Source organism: Cryptomeria japonica, chromosome 10 (genome assembly GCF_030272615.1).
Source record: "Cryptomeria japonica chromosome 10, Sugi_1.0, whole genome shotgun sequence".
NCBI classification, from domain to species: domain Eukaryota; kingdom Viridiplantae; phylum Streptophyta; class Pinopsida; order Cupressales; family Cupressaceae; genus Cryptomeria; species Cryptomeria japonica.
The window spans coordinates 773,425,738-773,445,976 of record NC_081414.1 but is presented as its reverse complement, the minus strand read 5'-3'; the positions used below and the strand labels follow the sequence as shown (position 1 = coordinate 773,445,976).

At 30.7% G+C, this 20,239-nt stretch overlaps 1 protein-coding gene across 1 annotated transcript; it reads right to left on the bottom strand.

The window, feature by feature from the left end:
• Positions 1 to 17,929: 17,929 nt before the first annotated feature.
• On the bottom strand, positions 17,930 to 19,561 carry LOC131026962 (heavy metal-associated isoprenylated plant protein 20). Its single transcript, XM_057956954.2, has 3 exons — positions 19,331 to 19,561; positions 18,646 to 18,724; positions 17,930 to 18,471 (listed from the first exon to the last, which is right to left on the bottom strand). Exons 1-3 carry the CDS (start codon positions 19,451 to 19,453, stop codon positions 18,173 to 18,175), a joined length of 501 nt encoding a protein of 166 aa, XP_057812937.2. The 5' UTR covers positions 19,454 to 19,561; the 3' UTR covers positions 17,930 to 18,172.
• Positions 19,562 to 20,239: the final 678 nt, after the last annotated feature.

Below are 20,239 nucleotides of genomic sequence, written 5' to 3'. Positions count from 1 at the left end.
TGAAATGTTGATGTCAGAAAAATTCTTACAAAATTAAAATCAGAAAGTCACAGAATGAGAATTTCATGACTTTTTATTTATTGGGTTGTAAGCATAGTTTCTAAAATAGAAATTGAAGAGCCCATGGTATATATTTCTGTGTGTGCATATGTGTATATATATATATATAGATATATGTATTATATATTTCTGTGTGTGCATATGTATATATGTAGATATATGTATTATATATTTCTGTGTGTGCATATGTATATATATATATATATGTATATATATAGATATATGTATTACCATAGGCTCTTCAATTTCTATTTTAGAAACTATGCTTACAACCCAATAAATAAAAAGTCATGAAATTCTCATTCTGTGACTTTCTGAATTTAATTTTGTAAGAATTTTTCTGACGTCAACATTTCATATCATAGTTTATGATCTGTTATCATGATGAAATAGTTATGAAAGAGAATGTATATATATATTTTCATGATCTGTTATCATTTCATATCATAGTTTATGATCTGTCTTGCAGCACGCCGAAATAGATCTGAGAAATATTCTCTGGAACTGCCCTTTTCAAATCAAATCTCCAATAAAATATTACTTCTGAAAGCAAATAATAAACCTTGCTTTTTGAACATATATATAGGCTACTTAACTGACAGTCGCAGGTCACACATAAGGAAAACAGGAGCAGCCTGGTCGGAAACTGGCTAATTAATGGGAAAAATTGTAATGAAGATGTGCTTTAACGCCATAATCTAATAGAGAATTGCCACGTGGAGAATTCTACTTGGCCACACTGGTCATATACCCTTTGTAATATATGACAGATTGTCAATACATGCGCATACATGACAGATTGTAAATGAATGTGTTGAAAACTTCCAAGTAGGAAATGTGGTTGGACTATTTCTGTATGCCATGCCAGCACACACAATATAATACTCAAGGTATTTGATATAATACTTAAGAATCCTACTAAAAATGGATGAAAAGAACGTACGGCGAAGATGGTGACAAGTGGCAAGGCAAACTCCACAAGTGTGCATATGATGACACGTACACAAGTGAAATGACCAACCATCAATTGCCCTTCAAGCCAAGAATATTGGAGATGTTGTGATTGGAGTTGGAGATCAACTTGTACAATGTGAGAGTAGTCAAAATATATAAGCATTGATATTTCAAGAAAAAGTTCAACAATATTTGGCTCTTCCTTAGGTTGACAACTCAAGAGACATCATTAATTTTCTTTTGTGATGCAAAGACATGTGGAAGAACATTGGAGATACAGTATAAATATTTGAGGGAAGGCAAGTTGTATGTGATATCAATTATTCATTGTTTTGAGCTTACATTAGAATGTTGTTTTCATAATAGGGTATTTCAATTTTTGGGATGGTAAAAACGAGTCTAAAATGTAAAAAATTATAAAATACTTTCAAATGAACATCTACCATCAAATTAAGACCTTTGACATCATCATGATCTTTGAATGAAGGTATTTAATTTAATTTTTAAACGTTTCATGTTTAAAATCTATGCACTTGATATTAGTTCTAGTGATTTGTGTTTAATAAATTTAGTTTTTATCTCATTTCTAATAAACACATTTTGTGAAATACACTCATTAAAATAATACAATCTAGAAATACATAATTATGTTCTACATATATGATATAAAAAATAATTAATTCACATCATCTTCAAATTCTAAATGGTTTGCTTGTTATAAGCCATAAAAAGTGAAAATTTCGTTAAAAGTTTTGATTTCAATGTCACTTTTAGGCCAAAAAGTGGTACATACTATTGTGGAATTAGGGGAAAGCCCAAAATTATGTCAAAATTTTAGCTAACAAAATAGTTTTGAGAAAAAAAATTTCACTTAAAAAACATGGCCCACATGTGGTACAAAGAGTTCCAATTGAATCTCTTTTAGTAAAAAAAAATGAACTGAAAATAAATTTGAAATAATTTTTTTAATGGATATCAATTTGTATTGAATATTTCAATTGAAAGGGTTTCAGCCAAAATTCTTTCAATTGAAACTATCTAGCTAGTAGCCCAAGTGGAAGCTTAACCATGTATTGGGGACAATTAAAAAAAAAACTATGTCAAAATATTTTTAACCAAGGGTATTTTCATGAATATTTCTACAATTTATGGCTAGAGTTTGAGTGTGGGGCTCAACAATTTTTTCTTTTTTCTTTCGTAGGTTTTTGCACATGGCCCTCTCTTGGAAGCTCTCTTTTGATGTAAAATCTTCCTTTTGAAGATGCGGTGATTTAGGGAATCTCCTTTACAAACATTAATGAAAATTATGGTGTTTGATTAAATAGCATCGTTATCGAAGAAAGTTCTTCACAAAATAGAGGTTTTTGGTCATTGAAGGTGAATGGATGTCTTGCATGGAGTAAGTACATGCTTGTGCTTGTGATTCAACCTGATACTATAGAAGAGGATTCCAATTATTTGACCAATCTAAAATAATAATGAAAAATATTTCATAGATTGATTCAAATGGGATGAATTTTACATTGATCAAAATTGGCTATATAAAGCCATTATTTGCCTAAAGAACTACCAAAACTCCCTTCTGGGAACATAACTTCCCAACAACTAACAATCTAACTAATTTAACTTTTTTAAACTATTAACCTAAAAACAACCTCATTAATGTAAAACTCCACCATTCTTTGCCTTATTACATTAATTTGAACAAGAGTGGAACATTGCAAGGGTTTTGAACCCAACCCTTTTGGAGACTTTGATGAAGTGCCTTCACCAATATTCAATAATTTAATGACAAATGGATCAAAGTGAGTGTAAGAGAAATGGGAAAAGTGTATGAGATATATTTTTCACCATTACAAGGATAACACACCTTTACAATAATGGCTTGGATGCATGCGCATGTAGTGTAGCAACAAGTTGTCATAGTTTGGATATCTCTAGTATTATGATCAAGTTTGTTTGAAGGTAGGGGTGAATTTCCATATATGCCCTCACAAGGATGAGATCATTTAAAAAATAATGTCTTAAATTTGATGTACAATCCTTTGAGACATGTCATTAACCTAGCTTGTAATTGTAAAGAAATAGAATTCTTTACATAAATTAATCTTCCTAACTTAAATAAATATTGATTAACAAGTATAACTTAGACAAATTGATAAATGTAAGATAATAAATACAATAATTAAATTAAAGGAATTAGATACTTATCATTGAATTTGAAAATGGTCAAATGATGATGATGATGCACATAATTGATTCATATATGTTATAAAATGTATGAACTTTTTTTGTATGAATATCTTAGAATAATCTAAACATGCACAAAAACTTGATAATAGATCCTTAACATCATAAGTTTGATTTGATTTCCACAAATTTACATTGCCATTGATAAAGTGGGGTTTTCATGTGATTTTTTAAGCAAATAACTAATCTAACAATTCAAATATCCACAATAAATTTAGAGATTGTAATTGAATGTTAGAATTTTGTAGAGAAATCAAAATCTATGTATCTAAAATGACCTCATTCTTGTGAGGGCATATAAAGAAATTGTCAATTCACTAATCCAATAGCATGAACAATGCCTAGTCTACTATGAACAACATAGTGTAGCTTGCCAATCACAGATCTGTACTCATTTTCACTAACAACAGGGGAATCATCTTGCTTTGACAACTTGCAGCCTGTCACCATCGGTGTTCCTACTGGTTTGCAGTCTTCCATGCCGAATGTCTTCAACACATCTTTGATATACTTGGTCTGACAAATAAAAATACCACCATCCAGTTGTTGGACCTGTAAGCTAATAAAGAGCTTTATTTGACTGGTTAGAGACATTTCAAATTCCTTTTTCATTATATCAGAAAAATCCATACACATATCATCATTTCCACCAAAAAATATGTCATCTACAAACACTTCTGCTATGAGCATCTTGTCTCCATCAGTCTTCAAATAAATGGTGTTGTCCTCACCGGTATGTTGGAATCCAATTTTGATCAAATGTGCATGTAATCTCTCATACCATGCTCTCGGTGCCTATTTTAGACCATATAGTGCTTTATGAAATTTACACATCATGTCCTTATCACCAGTCAAAGAAAATCCATCCAGTTGTTCAATGTAAACTTCTTCTAGAATTCCATTCAGAAAGTTTGATTTGACATCCATTTGATAAACTTTGAATCCCTTATATGTAACAAATGCTAGCAGAATCCTTACTCCTTCGAATCTAGCAACTGGTATAAATGTTTCACCATAATCCTTACCTTCTTCTTGAGCATACCCTTTGAAGACTAACCTCGCCTTGTTTCTTACAATTTTTCCTTCTTCATCCAATTTATTCCTAAAGACCCATTTTGTTCCACTTACATTCTTATCCTCCGGTCTAAGAATAAGTGACCATGTCTGATTCTTCTCAATTTGATCTAATTCTTCATTCACCCAATCGTCATCCTTTAGTGCTTCCTTTACTGTCTTGGATTCTATTGTAGAAATCAAACATGAGTTCTCTCGGATCTTTCTCCTGGTTTGCACACCTGCATTCTTATCACCAATTATCTTCTCTTGTGAATGTTTCAATCTGACATATCTAGGTATTGCCTGTGTCAGTTCTACATCTTCCGCATCAGGTTCTTCATTTTCTTCCTCACTGTCATCACTTATCGGTTGAGTATCTAATTCTGCATTTGCCAGTTCTTCATTATTCTTTGCCTTCGGTTCAATGATCACAAGTTTTTTCTCATTATCATCATTTTCGGGTTTTGATCTCCTTGTACCTTCGGACTTATCAGATAGATCATCAACTTCATCAGCCCTATTAGGGGATTTAAATGTTTAAGGCCTGTTAGGACCTACCCGGTTAAGGGATTTAACTTGCTGCAATAGTTAGGGAACAACAATGAAAAAGTGATCTGTTACTTGCACTTCTCAGCTTGCTAGATCAGATCCAGTTATGCTCAACACTCTGCAATTCTCAGAGAGATCTCACACTTCTCTTGGATGGGTCAACACATTCTCTTAAGACAACCGGCACAATAAACATCAACTGTGCCATCTAAATAGCCATCTCTACTAAGTCAGTCACTAAGCCCTAATTACATCATGAAATTACAATACAAATCATAAGAGATCATCTCAGATCAATATACAAATCATACATGCTCAATTACAGAATCGGTCAACTCCGGACCTCTAAATCTTAAGATATGTCTTATATATTCTCTCGTGATTGATTTATGATGCTTAATTACATTGATTTATATGGTCAAGAGGGATCAAATTCCGAAGAGCAAGATCAAATGCTTAAACCACCAGGCCGGTCTCTGCCAAAGAGATTCCTCCAGAAAATCCAAAGGATGAAGTGCAAGTCAAAGGGAAGGTCGGTCACATGCCAAGGAACATTGGAATCAACGAATTGGGGCTCCGCATACAGAAAGGATTTGCAAGATTCACCAATAGCAAAATAGGTCTAGGCGGTTCTAATGTTCTAGACTAGAAAACTATCTCAGAATCTGGAAGTGATAACTTGCCAAAAAATGATCCAAATGTTCCGCAGTTTAGGAATAAGGAAGATGATCATGTTCTCAAGCAAAATCCAACTCCACAAGGTCCAGTGAGCAAATTCAAGAAAATAAAGAAAGAAATGTTGAAACTGCAAAACAAAAAGCAAACTGAAAATAAATGTTTTTGGTTGATGCAAAATTGCCAAGAACTGAGGATGCTCCTGCATCAGAGTTGTTGACTATCTGGGCAAATGAGCTTCTAATCATAGGCAAGGCTAGAATATTGTGGATAGGGGGCAATTATCTTCTGAAATGTCTCATTTGTTGGATTCTTTAGTGGATGTTGGTCCAAAGTTGTGTAATTTTTTCTATGCTAGGCTTGTGGCCCTTCTTGCTTTCTATCTCTTTCTATCTCTTTCTTTGATTGAATAATTTTTTACTCCTCTTTTAGTTTAATATATTTTATTTATTTTCTATTTTTTATTTTTTACTATATTTTATTTATATTATATTTTTATGTTTTAATATTTTTTATCTATATTCTATTTTTTTATTTTTCATACTTTAATTATATTTTTAGCATAATTTTTAACACATTTTATTTGTGTTATATTTTTATATTTTTTCATATATTTTATTTATATATATTTTTATTTATATGATATTTTTAATTTTTTTAATATATATTTTATTCATATTAATTTTTTTTAACTTTCAAATGAATATTAATTTATTATCTTATTTATTTATATTTTTTACTAGGTGAAAAATATGAATTTATTTTAAAAATGATAACTTTCTCTCCACCTTTTCTCTCCCACACCATTTTGTCTAGGCAAAAAGGATATAATAGTTTGATCAATTCTTACACAAATGTGTCATATTATTATAAATTACAAATTACATTCACCGTATTCTTTATGAAATTTTTATGATAGTTTCTTATTTTTTACATAATAGAAAATAACTATTTTATCTAAATTTTAGAGTTGATTGAATGTATATATGATGTTTATATCAAGACAAAATTATATTAATATGATTAAATTAAAATTTACAATCAAATTTATATCTAATACATATATAAATTTGATGTAAAGATTAAAGAAATATATTCAAATTGATATCAATTATTTTTTAAATTATTTCTACATATAAAACTTAAATAAATTAATAATAATCTAAATCTTAAAATATCACTTAAATTAATTACATAATTTTTTTTACTTAAAATTCAAATCTATATATAAATTTTTAAAATTTAATAAAATTAATAGAAATAGTTATAATTTTAAAAAGTAGATAAAATTTATTAAAAAATTAATTTAAAATGTTACATAACATTGATATAATATTAAGTTATACATATTGATCTAACCTAATTGATATTTGAATAATAAATTCAATGTATTATAAATTAAAATTTATTTTTTTATTTCATGTGTTTTCAGATTCAACTTGAAACTTTTCACATGGCTTTTCTCACTTATAGTTGATGTCGCTTAGTTGTCTTTTCTTCTTAGAAATGGCTTTAAAAATAAAACATAGTAAATGCCTATGTAACACAAACTATTCCATATATTATTAAAATATAGAGAAAGAAAAAAAAACCCACCTAACCAGTACAAATGTTTAATACAATTAATGTATTTGTGTCATAACTCATACAAAAACTTACTGATTTGTAAAGTTAATAGATATTTTGTCTTTTTTAAAGGTATGTTTTGATCTCCTTCATTGTTTATTTTGGGATAATTTTTTTTTTTTCTAACTTATTAGATGTACGATTTAAAAATTTAGATAATATCATTTTGATTTTGTTTTATTGATTTTAGGGTTGTTTTTAGTTTGTAAAAATGAATATTAGTGATACTTATTTTTAAATTTTTATCCTTTCAGTTTTAGTGGTAGCTATTATTCGTTGGAAATATTTATATAACTTTGTACGATTCTTTGATTATTATATTTATCTTTTTTTAAAAAGTAAAAGGAAAAAATGTTAGAATTGAGTATAATAAATTAATTAAAACAAATTGATTAAGATAAAAAAACATGTGATGTGTTGAAGTACAATAGAGAGTTATTTGTTGTTTTGATCACAACTTTTTAATTGTAGATCAAAATTATTTAAAATTGTTCAAATTAAATTATTACTAATAGATATATGAATGTGTTGTCCTATTTCAATTAGATCAAAATTATTATTAATAGATATATAAATGTGCAATTACTTGTACACTCTCATAAAGTTATCCACTTCTAATTATTCTCTTCTTTGATAGAGGCTACATATTCTTTGGAGCGCTATTCCAAAATTAAAAAGAATCCATACATTAGTAGAAAGAAAGAACAATCTCACCTTCAATTGCTCTCATGATATCAAGATTAGGTATGTGCAATTAATTATCATAAAGTTTTAGACAAGTCTAATTAGTCTCTTCTTTAATAAAGAAAAATTATTTACAGCAACAAGTTCAAACATGTGTTATTAGTTGTAAGCTTATTAAGTTATAGACTTATAATTATTCTATTAGTATATTTCCAAATAATGGATTTCTAATTTGTTTCGATGCATTTGAATGACATGATTTTAAAAGAGGGGCTAGTAAAAAGGCAAGCAAGTGGACACTCGATGATCAAGAAAAGGAAACAAACAAGATTTATCATCTTTATCAAAAAAATAGTTTCATTCTTTTAAATTTTCATATATACTGGAATGGTTACAAATGATGAATTTTCAAATGTGTTTCAATGCATTTGAATGATAGGATTTTTAGAGAGTAGCACAAAAAAAACAAAAAAAGACACTAGTGTAACTTTGATTGAAGGCTCAAAACAATGATGAAGTTTACCGAAATTATGTACAAAATTCTATTATACAATGATACATGTTTATAGATCTTCACTTTTATACAATTCCTTATGTAATGTTAAAATTAATTTATATTTTCCCGTTAATCACCTATCGACATATCCCTTGCACCTCCTATGACTACAAGTGCTAGTATCAAATATATTTGTTTTAGGTGGAATCCTACACAAAATGGATGGAAATAATGTATGGTGAAGATGGTGATAGGTTTGTATACACAAGTGAAATGACCAACCATCAAATGTCATTTAAGCCGAGAATGTTGAAGTTGTGATTGGAGTTGGAGATCAGGTTGTCCAATGTGAGTGTCGTTAATATTGGTGGAGAAGATATTCTTTAATTTTTAGGTATTAATTGAAAGAAGTTCTATTTTCATACCACTTTGATTTGTGCCCCTAGTACTACTGAATTGCAAAAACAATCAATAATTGTTATAAAACCTCTTGACAAAACATAATGATAACTTTATTAAGTAAAACAATGACAACACAAATATATGAACTCACATACTATAATACAATTGAATGCTCAAGGGCCATTATAACTAAAGAACATCACGTAGTGTCATGTAGACATTACATAAAATAAATGCATAATTAGGAAAAGATAGCCATCATACACAAAATTTGTAACACTCAAGCATTCCAACTTAGAAACAAGAAACCTATGGTGAAATAAATACCATTTTTAATTATAGACAAAAAAGAGCTACATAAAAGTGAACAATCAAGTTGGCACAAATTCAACAGCTTCAAGATCAAGTGAATCACAACTTCAAAACAACTACCATATGGAATTTTGCAAAGTGTTTTGTCATGTTTATTCTTCGTAATGTCAATCATTGGCCCTTTGTAATTAGTTCTAGCTTGAGATACTTGTTTTGTTTTGAGTTATATTTTTCTCTTCCAACTACTTGCTATAGCTATTATTCTTTGTAGTTCTATTTTGTTTCAATAAAAGAAAATAGTCTAGTTTTTAATATAGAACATTCCACCCTAAATACTATATACCCTAATGTAGACAAGTAGTTGATGAATGATGTAGATGAAGTGATTTTGAAAGGAGGGTGGGGGAGTTCAAAAGATGTTCATCAAGATTTGGCTCTCTTTTAGGTACGGACATTTGGTTGAAAAGTCAAGAGATGTCCTTAATAACTATTTTGATGCAAATGCATTAGGTGGGGATCAAAGACTGGTGCAATGTAAAAAAGTTAAATTTTCTCTTGATATGTAGAAGAATGTTGGAGATAAAGAAAGGGATATGAAAGATAAATACTCGAGGGAAGGCAAGTTTTATGTGACACCAACTATTCATTTCCTTGAGCCTACACTAGAGGTTGATCCCAAATTAGGGTGTCTAATTTTTGAGATAGTGAAAACAATGAGCCCAAGATGCAAAAAATTATAAAATACCTTCAAATGAGCATCTACCTTCAAATTAAGGACATTTAACATCATCATGATCTTTGAAAGAAGGCATTTGAATTTAATTTATAAATGTTTCATGTTTAAAATGCTTTATGAAAGGGTGCTTCATGTGAAGCTTCTTTTGATGTCATCCTATTGCTTCTTGTAGATTTTTATTTATTTAAAGTAGGGGTTAAACCATTGATTGAAGTCACATGACATGAAATTTTGTTGTATTGTAGACATTGGAGTAATCTTTCATAAAAGATAATTTTTTGTATATTTAATTTAATTATTATCTTGTCTATTTTTTAGTGAACATAGGTTTTTTTCTACCAAATATAAGGGTCTCTTTAGAAACACATGGAAACATAGAAAATGGTAAGAATTTTTTTTGAAAATTATCTACACACATTATTGAAATTCCTTGTTTAAAAAAATATGGTGGATCCAATAAATTTGTGTTATGAAATAAAGTCAATATAAATTATAATTGAAGTGTATTAAATATTAATAATAAATTAAATATTATGAAAAATATGTATACACTAGATATAAATTCTAGCGATTTGTGTTTAATAAATTGAGGTTTTATCTTATTTCTTATAAAAACATGTTGTGGATTATACTCATTAAAAATACTATAAACTAAAAAACTTAGTTACTTAAAAATGACAAAAAAATATTTTTAATTCTTGTAAATACATAATTAGATTTTACATATATAATCTAAAAACCATTAATTTGTATCATCTTCAAATTAAAAATGATTTACTTGCTATAAATTACTATTTTATTTTAAGATTATATTTGAATTAAAATTTTAAAAATAAATTAAATTTGTTTTTTTCTAATTAATTGTTAACTTACTAGAGTTTAATTTTTTTGATTCAGATAATATATTAGATTAAGGTCCAATTCATTTTATACATCTACTGGTATCAAAATGAATCATCTCCTAGGAAAATAGTTCAGTTGAATTTTTTTAATTAAAGTCATTAATTTTCACAGTTGATTCTCTCTAACTATTTCATTCCTTGAAATATAATCCCATAAAAGAACTCTACATCCAAAAATATAACAAACTGAAAAAAAAAAACTTTTAATAATGATATTTAAAGTAATAATTTCCCATCGTCAACATTTCATATCATAATCTATGATTTATTGTCAGATGAAAATGATCTTTTTTTCCATCATCAACATTTTAGATCATATTTGTGTTTCATACTCTACAATCCATCATCAAGATAAAATAACTGAAAAAAAACGATTCCATACTCTCCTCTTAACATTTTCATCTTCACGACATATTATAAAATATGCTAGAAAAAAACCTACACAATTTGAATAGGTTACCTGCAGTGTCATCTCCTCCTTATGCCTTGTACCTCGTCAAAATATACTGTCGACTGACAGTCGCAGGTCACACGTAAGGATTACAGGAACAGCCTGGTCGGAAACTGGCTAATTAAAGTCCTGCAATTTTTCTGTGGCCTATAATAATAGACTTGATATTTTTTTTGGATTTAATTGGAAAAAATGTAATAAAGATGTGCTTTATACTACTGGCTCCCATTAACGCCATAATCTAATCTAATAGAGCATTCTATTTGGCCACACTGTTTATGTCACCTCAGATATCAGATATCAGATATCCTTGGTAATATTTGACAGATTTTCAATGCATGAGCTTGCTTTTGTGGGTGGTTGTGAATGAATTGTAATCATCCCCTGAGTTGAAACTTCCAGTAGGCTATTTCTCCATGCCAACACAAACAAAATAATATCTAAGAGATGTGTTTGAGTTTCATACTGTTCTAGGTGGAATCCTACACAAAATGGATGGAAACAATGTACGGTGAAGATGGTGACAAGTGGGAAGGGATACACCACAAGTGTGCCTATGATGACACGTAGGCCAACCACCAATTGCTCTTTAAGTCAAGAATGTTGTAGAGGATGTGATTGGAGTTGGAGGTCAAGTTGTTCAATGTGAGTGTCCTCATATGTAAGCATTGATATTGGTAATAGTCTATAAGAAAAATATTTATTTCACTTTAGGATGTATCTTTGACTATATTAGTAATTAATTAAAAATTAAAAAAGCTATTGTATTTTAATTTTTAATTAATTAATAATTGCAGTCAAAAGTGCATCTTAGGTGCTACATAGACATTGTTGTCCATAAGACCTAGAAGGACCCACTATTCTACAAAAGTACGTGATAAATTAACTAGCTAACACATATTATAAACTAGCAATTGTACCTTCGTATGCAATGGGTACGCTGAAGAGTTGTAGAAGGTCAAGTGGGGAAAATTTTGGTCTATTTTTTGTGTATATTTGTGTTGAACATCAGGTATGTTGGTAGACAAAGATAGAGAGATAGAGAGAGGTAAAGGGATAAATAAAGATAGAGAGATAGGGAGATTAAGAGAGAGGGTTAGAGAGGATTATACATTGAAGAAGAGGGAGAGGGAGAGGGAGAGGGAGAGGGAGAGGGAGAGGGAGAGATAGAGAGGTATAGATGGTGGGATAGAGATATAAGGAGATATAGAGAGAGGGGGAGAGGGAGAGGGAGAGGGAGAGAAAGACTAAGAGACAAAAATAGAGAGAGACAAACAAAAAAAATATAGACTAATAAAGAGGAGTAGAGATAAATGGGAAGATATAGCTCAAGAGTGGGGAGATTGTTTTTAATGGACTCTAGTGTTGATAGAGAATTTTTTTTTTAATCCTCAAACAATTGATCTTCAATAACTTTGTATTTTGTATTGATAAGACAACATTTATATCCCTTAAATCAAGAACCCTCCTACTAATTAGTCTTTAGTCTTTTGATAGCTATTTGACGAAAAAAATTGTAGACATTATTTCAAGGAGGAGAAACATATATGTTAGAAGAAGAAATGCCTTTCATAGGTTGCCTGTCAATGGCAATGTCTTTGGGCTTCATTGAAGATTGAGATCAACTAAAATGGATTACAAGAGTGAACAAACAAGCTCAGTCATATACCAACACAACAATTGTGTACATGCAAATTATAATAGTGCATACAACAAGGCCCTCTTGATCTAAGTCAGTGTGGTATGGCGTATTTACATACCTATTAATGCATGTGTTTTGGAGATAGCTTCAAATCAATAACAAAATAGATTACATGGATTCAAACATGACCAAATCGGTTCAATACCAAGGTCAACAACTCAACCTATTCTAGAAGGGATGTAAGATAAAAATAATCTTGGACACTCATTCCACCTCCTAGTAGCATGATGTCACCTCAAAACCCACATGTACGAAGCATATTAAATGTATTGTCTTGCATGCCTCTATGAAACTGTATGTCGTCGATCCCTCAAGCCAATTCACTTCTTTTCATAAGAGAAGGCAACAAGAAAATCAAGTTTCTAAAAAAATGTGAAATGACAAAGAAATGAAAGCACCAAAATTCGCAATGCCCAAGTTGCATGCATGGAGACTCATTCCGCATGAAATATAAATGATGAAAAAATGAATTGGGTGAGAGAGAAAGGTGCGGAGATATAGATAGAGAAGAAAAAAAAGATGAATATGGAGATGGAGATGGAGAGAATGAGAGGGAGAGATAAAGAGATAGAGGAGAGAGGGATAGATAGAGATGGAAGAGATAAACATATAAAGAGGGAAAGATAAAGAGAGAGAAGAGAGAGGAATGGATAGAGATGGAAGAGATAAATATATAGAGTGAGAGATAGAAGGATAAAGGTATAGACATGAAGTGATATATGGAGGGATAGAGAGAGGGGGGCAAGAGAGATAGAGAAACAATGAGATACAGATAGAGTGAGAGATGAAAGAAGAAATATGGAGAGATAGAGATAGAGAGGAAAAAATATATAAATATATAGAGGTCTCAGGGGAGAGAGAGAGAGAGAGAGAGAGAGAGAGAGAGAGAGAGAGAGAGAGAGAGAGAGAGAGAGAGAGAGAGAGAGAGAGAGAGAGAGAGAGAGAGAGAGAGAGAGGGGTAAATGAAAAGATAAAGATAGAAAAATCCAAGGAGATGTAGAGGGATAGATGAAGAGGAAGAGAGAGAGATGACCAGATATATAGAAGGGAGATGGATAAATAGAGAGAAATATAGGGATAGGGAGGAAGAAATAGGAAGTGTATGTGTGTGTGAAAGAGAGAGAGATATGGAGATAGAGAGGGAGAGATATATATACAAATAGATAGAGATCTATCCACAGGTAATCCTAAGCATGATGTGTTTGGTGTTGTTAGCAGAGATAATTCTGGGGTTGTCCATTTCTTTTTCTTTATGTATATAAAGGTCAATATACTAATAACTTTATAGAAGCTTTTTCTATTCTTTTTGCTTTGGATAGAAGTTGTGCCCTTGCATGGAGGAAGATCATTTGTGAATTTGATTCACAAATGATGATTAATATGTTGAATGAGTGGTAGGTAGAGGGAGCGAACTGGCAATTGGCCTTAATGGTCAATTAGATTGTGAGACTATGTAGATCTTTGGATTATGTTAGATTTTTCCACATTCCTCGGGAATGGAAGAAGGTTTCAGATTGTTTGGCTAAATGAGATTCTAAGTATATGGGGATGTGGAACATCAGAGACTAGCTAGACATATGCCACCAAGGATTCTAGGATTTTGTAGGAGCTTATAATAGAGGACTTGGGAGGTTATTTGGGGGTTTAGGGTGTGCCCTATTTGGGTGTCTTTTTGTCCTTGGATTGATGGTCTTTTCTTGGACTTGCTATTTTGTGTTGCTTTGTACTGATCTTTGGTGATTAATAAATTTTAACCCCTCTTTTCCAAAAAAAGAATAATTAAATAATAAATTTTTATTTAACTATATGAAATAAAAGGTTTTAATGAATTAATTAAATAAATTAAAATATTTAATTAATGGTCAAATAGTTAAATATTAATTAAATAATAAATAATTTTTTAACTAAGTGAAGACGTTTTTGGTGTCTACATTTATAATACTAGGTAGATGGTTATTTCTAAGTCATATGTAATTATTTAGGCACATTTACTTCATTAGATCTTGAAACGAATGGGTTGGCACATTCTAATGTATTGACCAATCTCTACGTAGAACTAGATATAGCTAAGGGGTCTCTTATGGATATATGGCTCAAGATAGGGTATACAACGAGGAAACACATATTGGAATATGAAATCCCATTTCACTGTAGATTATATTTCTAGGTTGGACATATTGTGGTAATCTACTTAGTGGGAAAGATTTAAAAAGATAAATTGGCCATATAGTGAAAAGGGTTGTCTCATTCTCATCTAATGGTTAAAATTTTATCTTCCACAATATACGCTGTTACCATATTTCCAATGTGTAGGTAGCTATGTATTCCCATCTCCACCATGATATTCTAACATAATTAAATCTCCCCTAGGAGCTATTTCCATGACATCAAGAGCTAAAGATTTTTTCAGAAAAGTAGCAAAGCTATTTCAATATCTACACTTATGAATAGAAAAGGGATGGAGCTTGAACATTAGGTGGAGAGATTCACCCTTGGTCAAAACCTTATTAAAATATCGTCCTAAAACAAATATTGAATATAATAAAAAAACATACAAGGATTCACATTAATGATTATGTAAGTAGATGATTCAATGTTGTTTCTTTACTTGTTCTCTCAATGTAATGATGCAATTTACTTGTAAGAGCTCTAAAATATCAAGATGGGTAGTAATTAATTAGGGCCTATCTTAAATTTGATATACTTTAGCACACAAGTTAATAATTTTTGTACTTTAGTTAGGTCATAGAAAACTATTTGGATGGAGCAGTGGGGCCCAATTGATATTAAATTTAAAATTTGAAAGTTTGAAGGTTTTGTTCATATCGATAAAATTGAACTAGTTCATTTTTATGACTAAAAACCTAACCTAAGTAAATTAAATGGTAAATTAAAGCTTGGAATTAGTTCTGGGGATGTGCAATGTAATAAAATTACCAAAGTATCAATTTATTTACTAGCTTCTAAAATAGAATATGTGACTTGGATAATATTCATCATTTAATAACAAATGGGTGAAAGTGAGTGTAAGACAAATGGGAAAAGTGTATGAGATTTATTTTTCACCATTACAAGGATAACACACCTTTACAATAATAGCTTGGATACATGTGCATGTAGTGTAGCAACAAGTTGCCATGGTTTGGATACCTCTAGAATTATGATCAAGTTTGTTTGAAGGTAGGGGTGAATTTCTTTATATGCTCTCACAGGGATGAGGTCAGCTCAAAAATAATCTCTTAAATTTGATTTACAATCCTTTGAGACATACGATTAACCTAGCTTGTAATTGTAAAGAAATAATATTCTTTACATCAATTAATCTTCCTAGCTTAAATAAATATTAATTAACACTTGAATAATTTAACGAACAATTTAGAGAAATTAATAAATGCAATAATTAAATTAGAGGAATTAGATACTTAGCACTGCAATTGATTATGGCCAAATGATGATGATGATGATGATGATAAACATAATTGGTTCGTATATGTTATTAAATGTATGCACTTTTTTTTTATGAATATCTTAGAATAATCTAAACATGCACAAAAACTTGATATTAGATCCTTAACATCATAAGTTTGATTTGATTTCCACAAATTTACATTTTCATTGATAAAGTGGGTTCTTTTTTTATGTGATTTTTTTAGTAAATAACTACTCTAACAATTCAATTATCCACACCAAATTTAGAGATTGTAATTGAATGTTATAATTCTCTAGAGAAATTTAAAATATATCTATCTAAAATACTAATCTTTCTATTCTAGAAAAATAAAATGCTAACCAAATGAATTAATCTTATATTTCATATATAAGAAATCTTGTGATGTTAAGGATGTAGATATGGTGACATTTATGTTCCAAGTGTCCTTGCTTGATACCTCCCTCTCTTTTCCCCACTTTGAAGACTCATTTTAATGGAAGAAAGATAAGAAGCATAGACAAAGGTTGAAGGAGAAAAGGATTAGATTAACATACTATTGTAGCCTAGGTTAATTGTAAAGATCAAAGCTTGAAAATGGAAAATTGAGAGTCACAAACAAAGGTTAAAGGAGAAAAGATCAAAATAACATACTAATGTAGTGGCATATTATACATATCAAAGATAGAAAGAGGAAGATTGAGAAGATTGGGGGATATAAAGAATTGTGTTATGGTAAACTATGAAAAGAGGTGGATACTTGATGTATTTCTCTAAAATAATCACTCTAATTTGTTGTACTTGTGTATGAAGATGCAATGGTTGACATTTCCAGAAAAGCAACAACCAAAGGACTTGAGTTAGGTGAGTGATGAATTGCTTGGGTAATTGGTTGAGCTGCTAGGATAATTTGACTTAGAAAGGGGCAATTCACTCACACACACACACACACACACACACACACACACACACACACACACACACACACACACACACACACACACACATGTACACACATGTACAGATATATGTATACATATACATATAAATATCATGTGTGTGTTTGTACCTTTGAGAATTGACAAGATTTAGAAACAACTTTAGAATATTTTTGGTGTGTTGCAAGGGATCAACCCTTAGAAACATGTGCAAAATATTAGCAAAAGAATGTATACATCCTAGAATGATTGTGCAACCTTATATTTATTTTAGAGCACCAAATTGAAGTATTTGTCTAACTCTTATCCTCTTTGTAATGCTTCTAGGATGAGCAGATATAAGAGATTTAAGATAATGAAATAGATGTCAATAAAAGTCCTTAAATAAAATTACATAGTATCAAATTATAAAAGCATTTGTTGGCTCAACTTACAACCATTAGTTAGTATGGTTGGGAGTTGATAAAATTTGAGTTTAAATTTAAAGTTTTTAAGTTTAAGATGTGATTACTAGTTCAATCCTATGCATGTAGAAATTAAGAATAAATAACATATACATTGGGGCATGTGTACAAACGGATGTAAATAATGCACATTCTAGATAAATTTAAATCAAAATACATATATGTATAAAAAAAAATACATATATGTATCAATAAGATGCAAATAAATATATATGAAAATGTATATATATATATATATATAGAAATAAATAAAGACATACAGTAAATAATACTGCACCATTTATCAATATACTCATAAATTTCTTCTCAATTCATTACAATAAGTTTGAAAGAAGTATATATAATCTTAGAAAACCAGTCTTGGTTCCATTCAAACACCTACAAAATCTAACAGTCCTGAAGTGGAGGACTAATACAGAAACATCTAAGGAAAACTAATATTTTAGATATTAAAGACTAATCTTCTGAGTTAAGAATATGAGGTGAAATCACATAAGGGTGCATGCATTTGCATTTTCTTCACTGAACATAGCTCCGTACACTTCATCTGGGCGGTTGGGGTCGATTCCAGTATCGAAAATATCTTTCCTCATATACCCAAGTGGTGCTTTTTTGTCATACGTACGTGCATTCATAACATGTTGTGTTACAGAGTTGTAGGGAACGTATGGCCATATCTCTGCGTTTTTCCCTGTGGCTTGCACTTTCCTCAGAACCTTGCTCGGTTCAATATATCCTGTAACTGTAACTTTTTGCAGCTTTCTGTTTATATCCACTGTTTGTACACCTGCTCCAGACAAAAAATAAAGCCAGAAAAATTCATACATAGCAGAAACAAATAAAAGAGATTGCAGTTACAAGGCTTTTGGTCAATGGAAAGCAAAAACTGGCCAAAGATTTCCTGATTGTAGAACCTGCAATTTTAACACTTTTTCTAATAAGGATGTCTTTTGGTGGTTACCTGACATGCGTTGGAGGGCCTTTTTCACTTTGAGCTCACACCCTGCACAGTCCATCCTTATCACTTTCACCTCAACCGTCTGCATTCCATTCAAGAAACCTTTTTAATAATTCACCATACGCTCTTCTTTTCTATTTGAAAAACAATGCTTACAACCCAATAAATTAAACTCATGAAATTTCTATTTATAATTCATAATGATAGATTTTCTGAATCTAATTATGTAAGAATTTTTCATCCTCAGCATTTCATATCATATTTGTGTTTCATATTCTACAATCCATCATCATCAAGATGAAATAATTGAAAATAGAAAACGATTCCATATTCTCGTCTAGCATTTTCATCTTCACGATAGATTATAAAATATGCTTCTAACATTTTCATCTTCACGATAGATTATAAAATATGCTCCGAAACTTGATGATGAAAAAAAATCCTACACAATTGGATTGTGAAATATATCTATCGCGAGTCTCTGAGCCGTGTGGTCCTACTATCCCGGTCCGAATGTCGCTCTTGACAATCTACCAAAAGCCTTCTCTTCTCTTGATTTGCTCTTCAGATCGAATGCCCCAGCAGCCCCAACTCCTGCCCTCCCGGGGGGGCAGTGATATGAGCAAAACGGATTGTGAAATATATCAAATCTATTTGAATAAATATGTAGAAGGAATGAATAGATTACCTGCAGTGTCATCTCCTTCTTATGTCTTGTACCACGCCGAAATAGATCTGTGAAATATTCCCTGGAACTGCCCTTTTCCTCCTTCGGCTTCAAATGCGTCACCTCCTTCGTGTGCGTCATCATTTTTCTGCTCTACCAACTCAAATCTCCACTAAAATATTACTTCTGAAAGCAAATAATAAAGCTTGGGTTGGTAGGCAGAATATTTAGTGTAATACTACTGTATAACTCCTTAAGCAAATATATATAGGCTTACTTAAACAAATATCATCTACTGTCGACTGACAGTCGCAGGTCACACATAACAAAAACAGGAACAGCCCGGTTGGAAACTGGCTAATTAAAGTCCTGCAGTTTTTTCTTAGCCCATAATGATAGCTTTGACATTTTGTTGGATTTAATAGGAAAAATTGTAATGAAGATGTGGTTTATGCTACTGGGTCCCGCTAATGCCATAAGAATTGCCACGTGGAGCATTCTACTCGGCCAGACTGGTCATGTCACCTCAGATATCTGATATCCTTTGTAAATATTTGACAGATTTTCAATACATGCGCTTGCTTTTGTGGGTGGTAGTGAATGAATGAGTTGAAACTTCGAGAGGGAAATTTGGTTGGACTAGAACACTTTGTAAGGCTATTTCTGTATGCCATGCCAGCACACACAATATAATATCTAAGATATTTGTTCTTGTTTTAGTTAGAATCCTACACAAAATGGATGGAATTAACGTAGGGGGAAGATGGTGAGAAGTGCCAAACTCCACAAGTGTGCATATGATGATACGTACACACGTAATAAAGTGTTTCATATATATTAAAAATAGAAAACATTAAGTTAAAAAATAAGCATTCATTACATGCATCATACTTCAAAATCGACCTTCCAAAATTGGGCCTATAGTTTAAA

What these genes read in the sequence shown, in the direction of transcription:
- LOC131026962 (XM_057956954.2), bottom strand. Translation starts at nt 19,453, where the DNA reads ATGATGACGCACACGAAGGAGGTGACGCATTTGAAGCCGAAGGAGGAA. An exon ending in AGAAGGAGATGACACTGCAG is followed by an intron (nt 18,725 to 19,330) that starts GTAATCTATTCA and finishes AATGGAATGCAG; the next exon opens with ACGGTTGAGGTGAAAGTGAT. An exon ending in GGCCCTCCAACGCATGTCAG is followed by an intron (nt 18,472 to 18,645) that starts GTAACCACCAAA and finishes TGTCTGGAGCAG; the next exon opens with GTGTACAAACAGTGGATATA.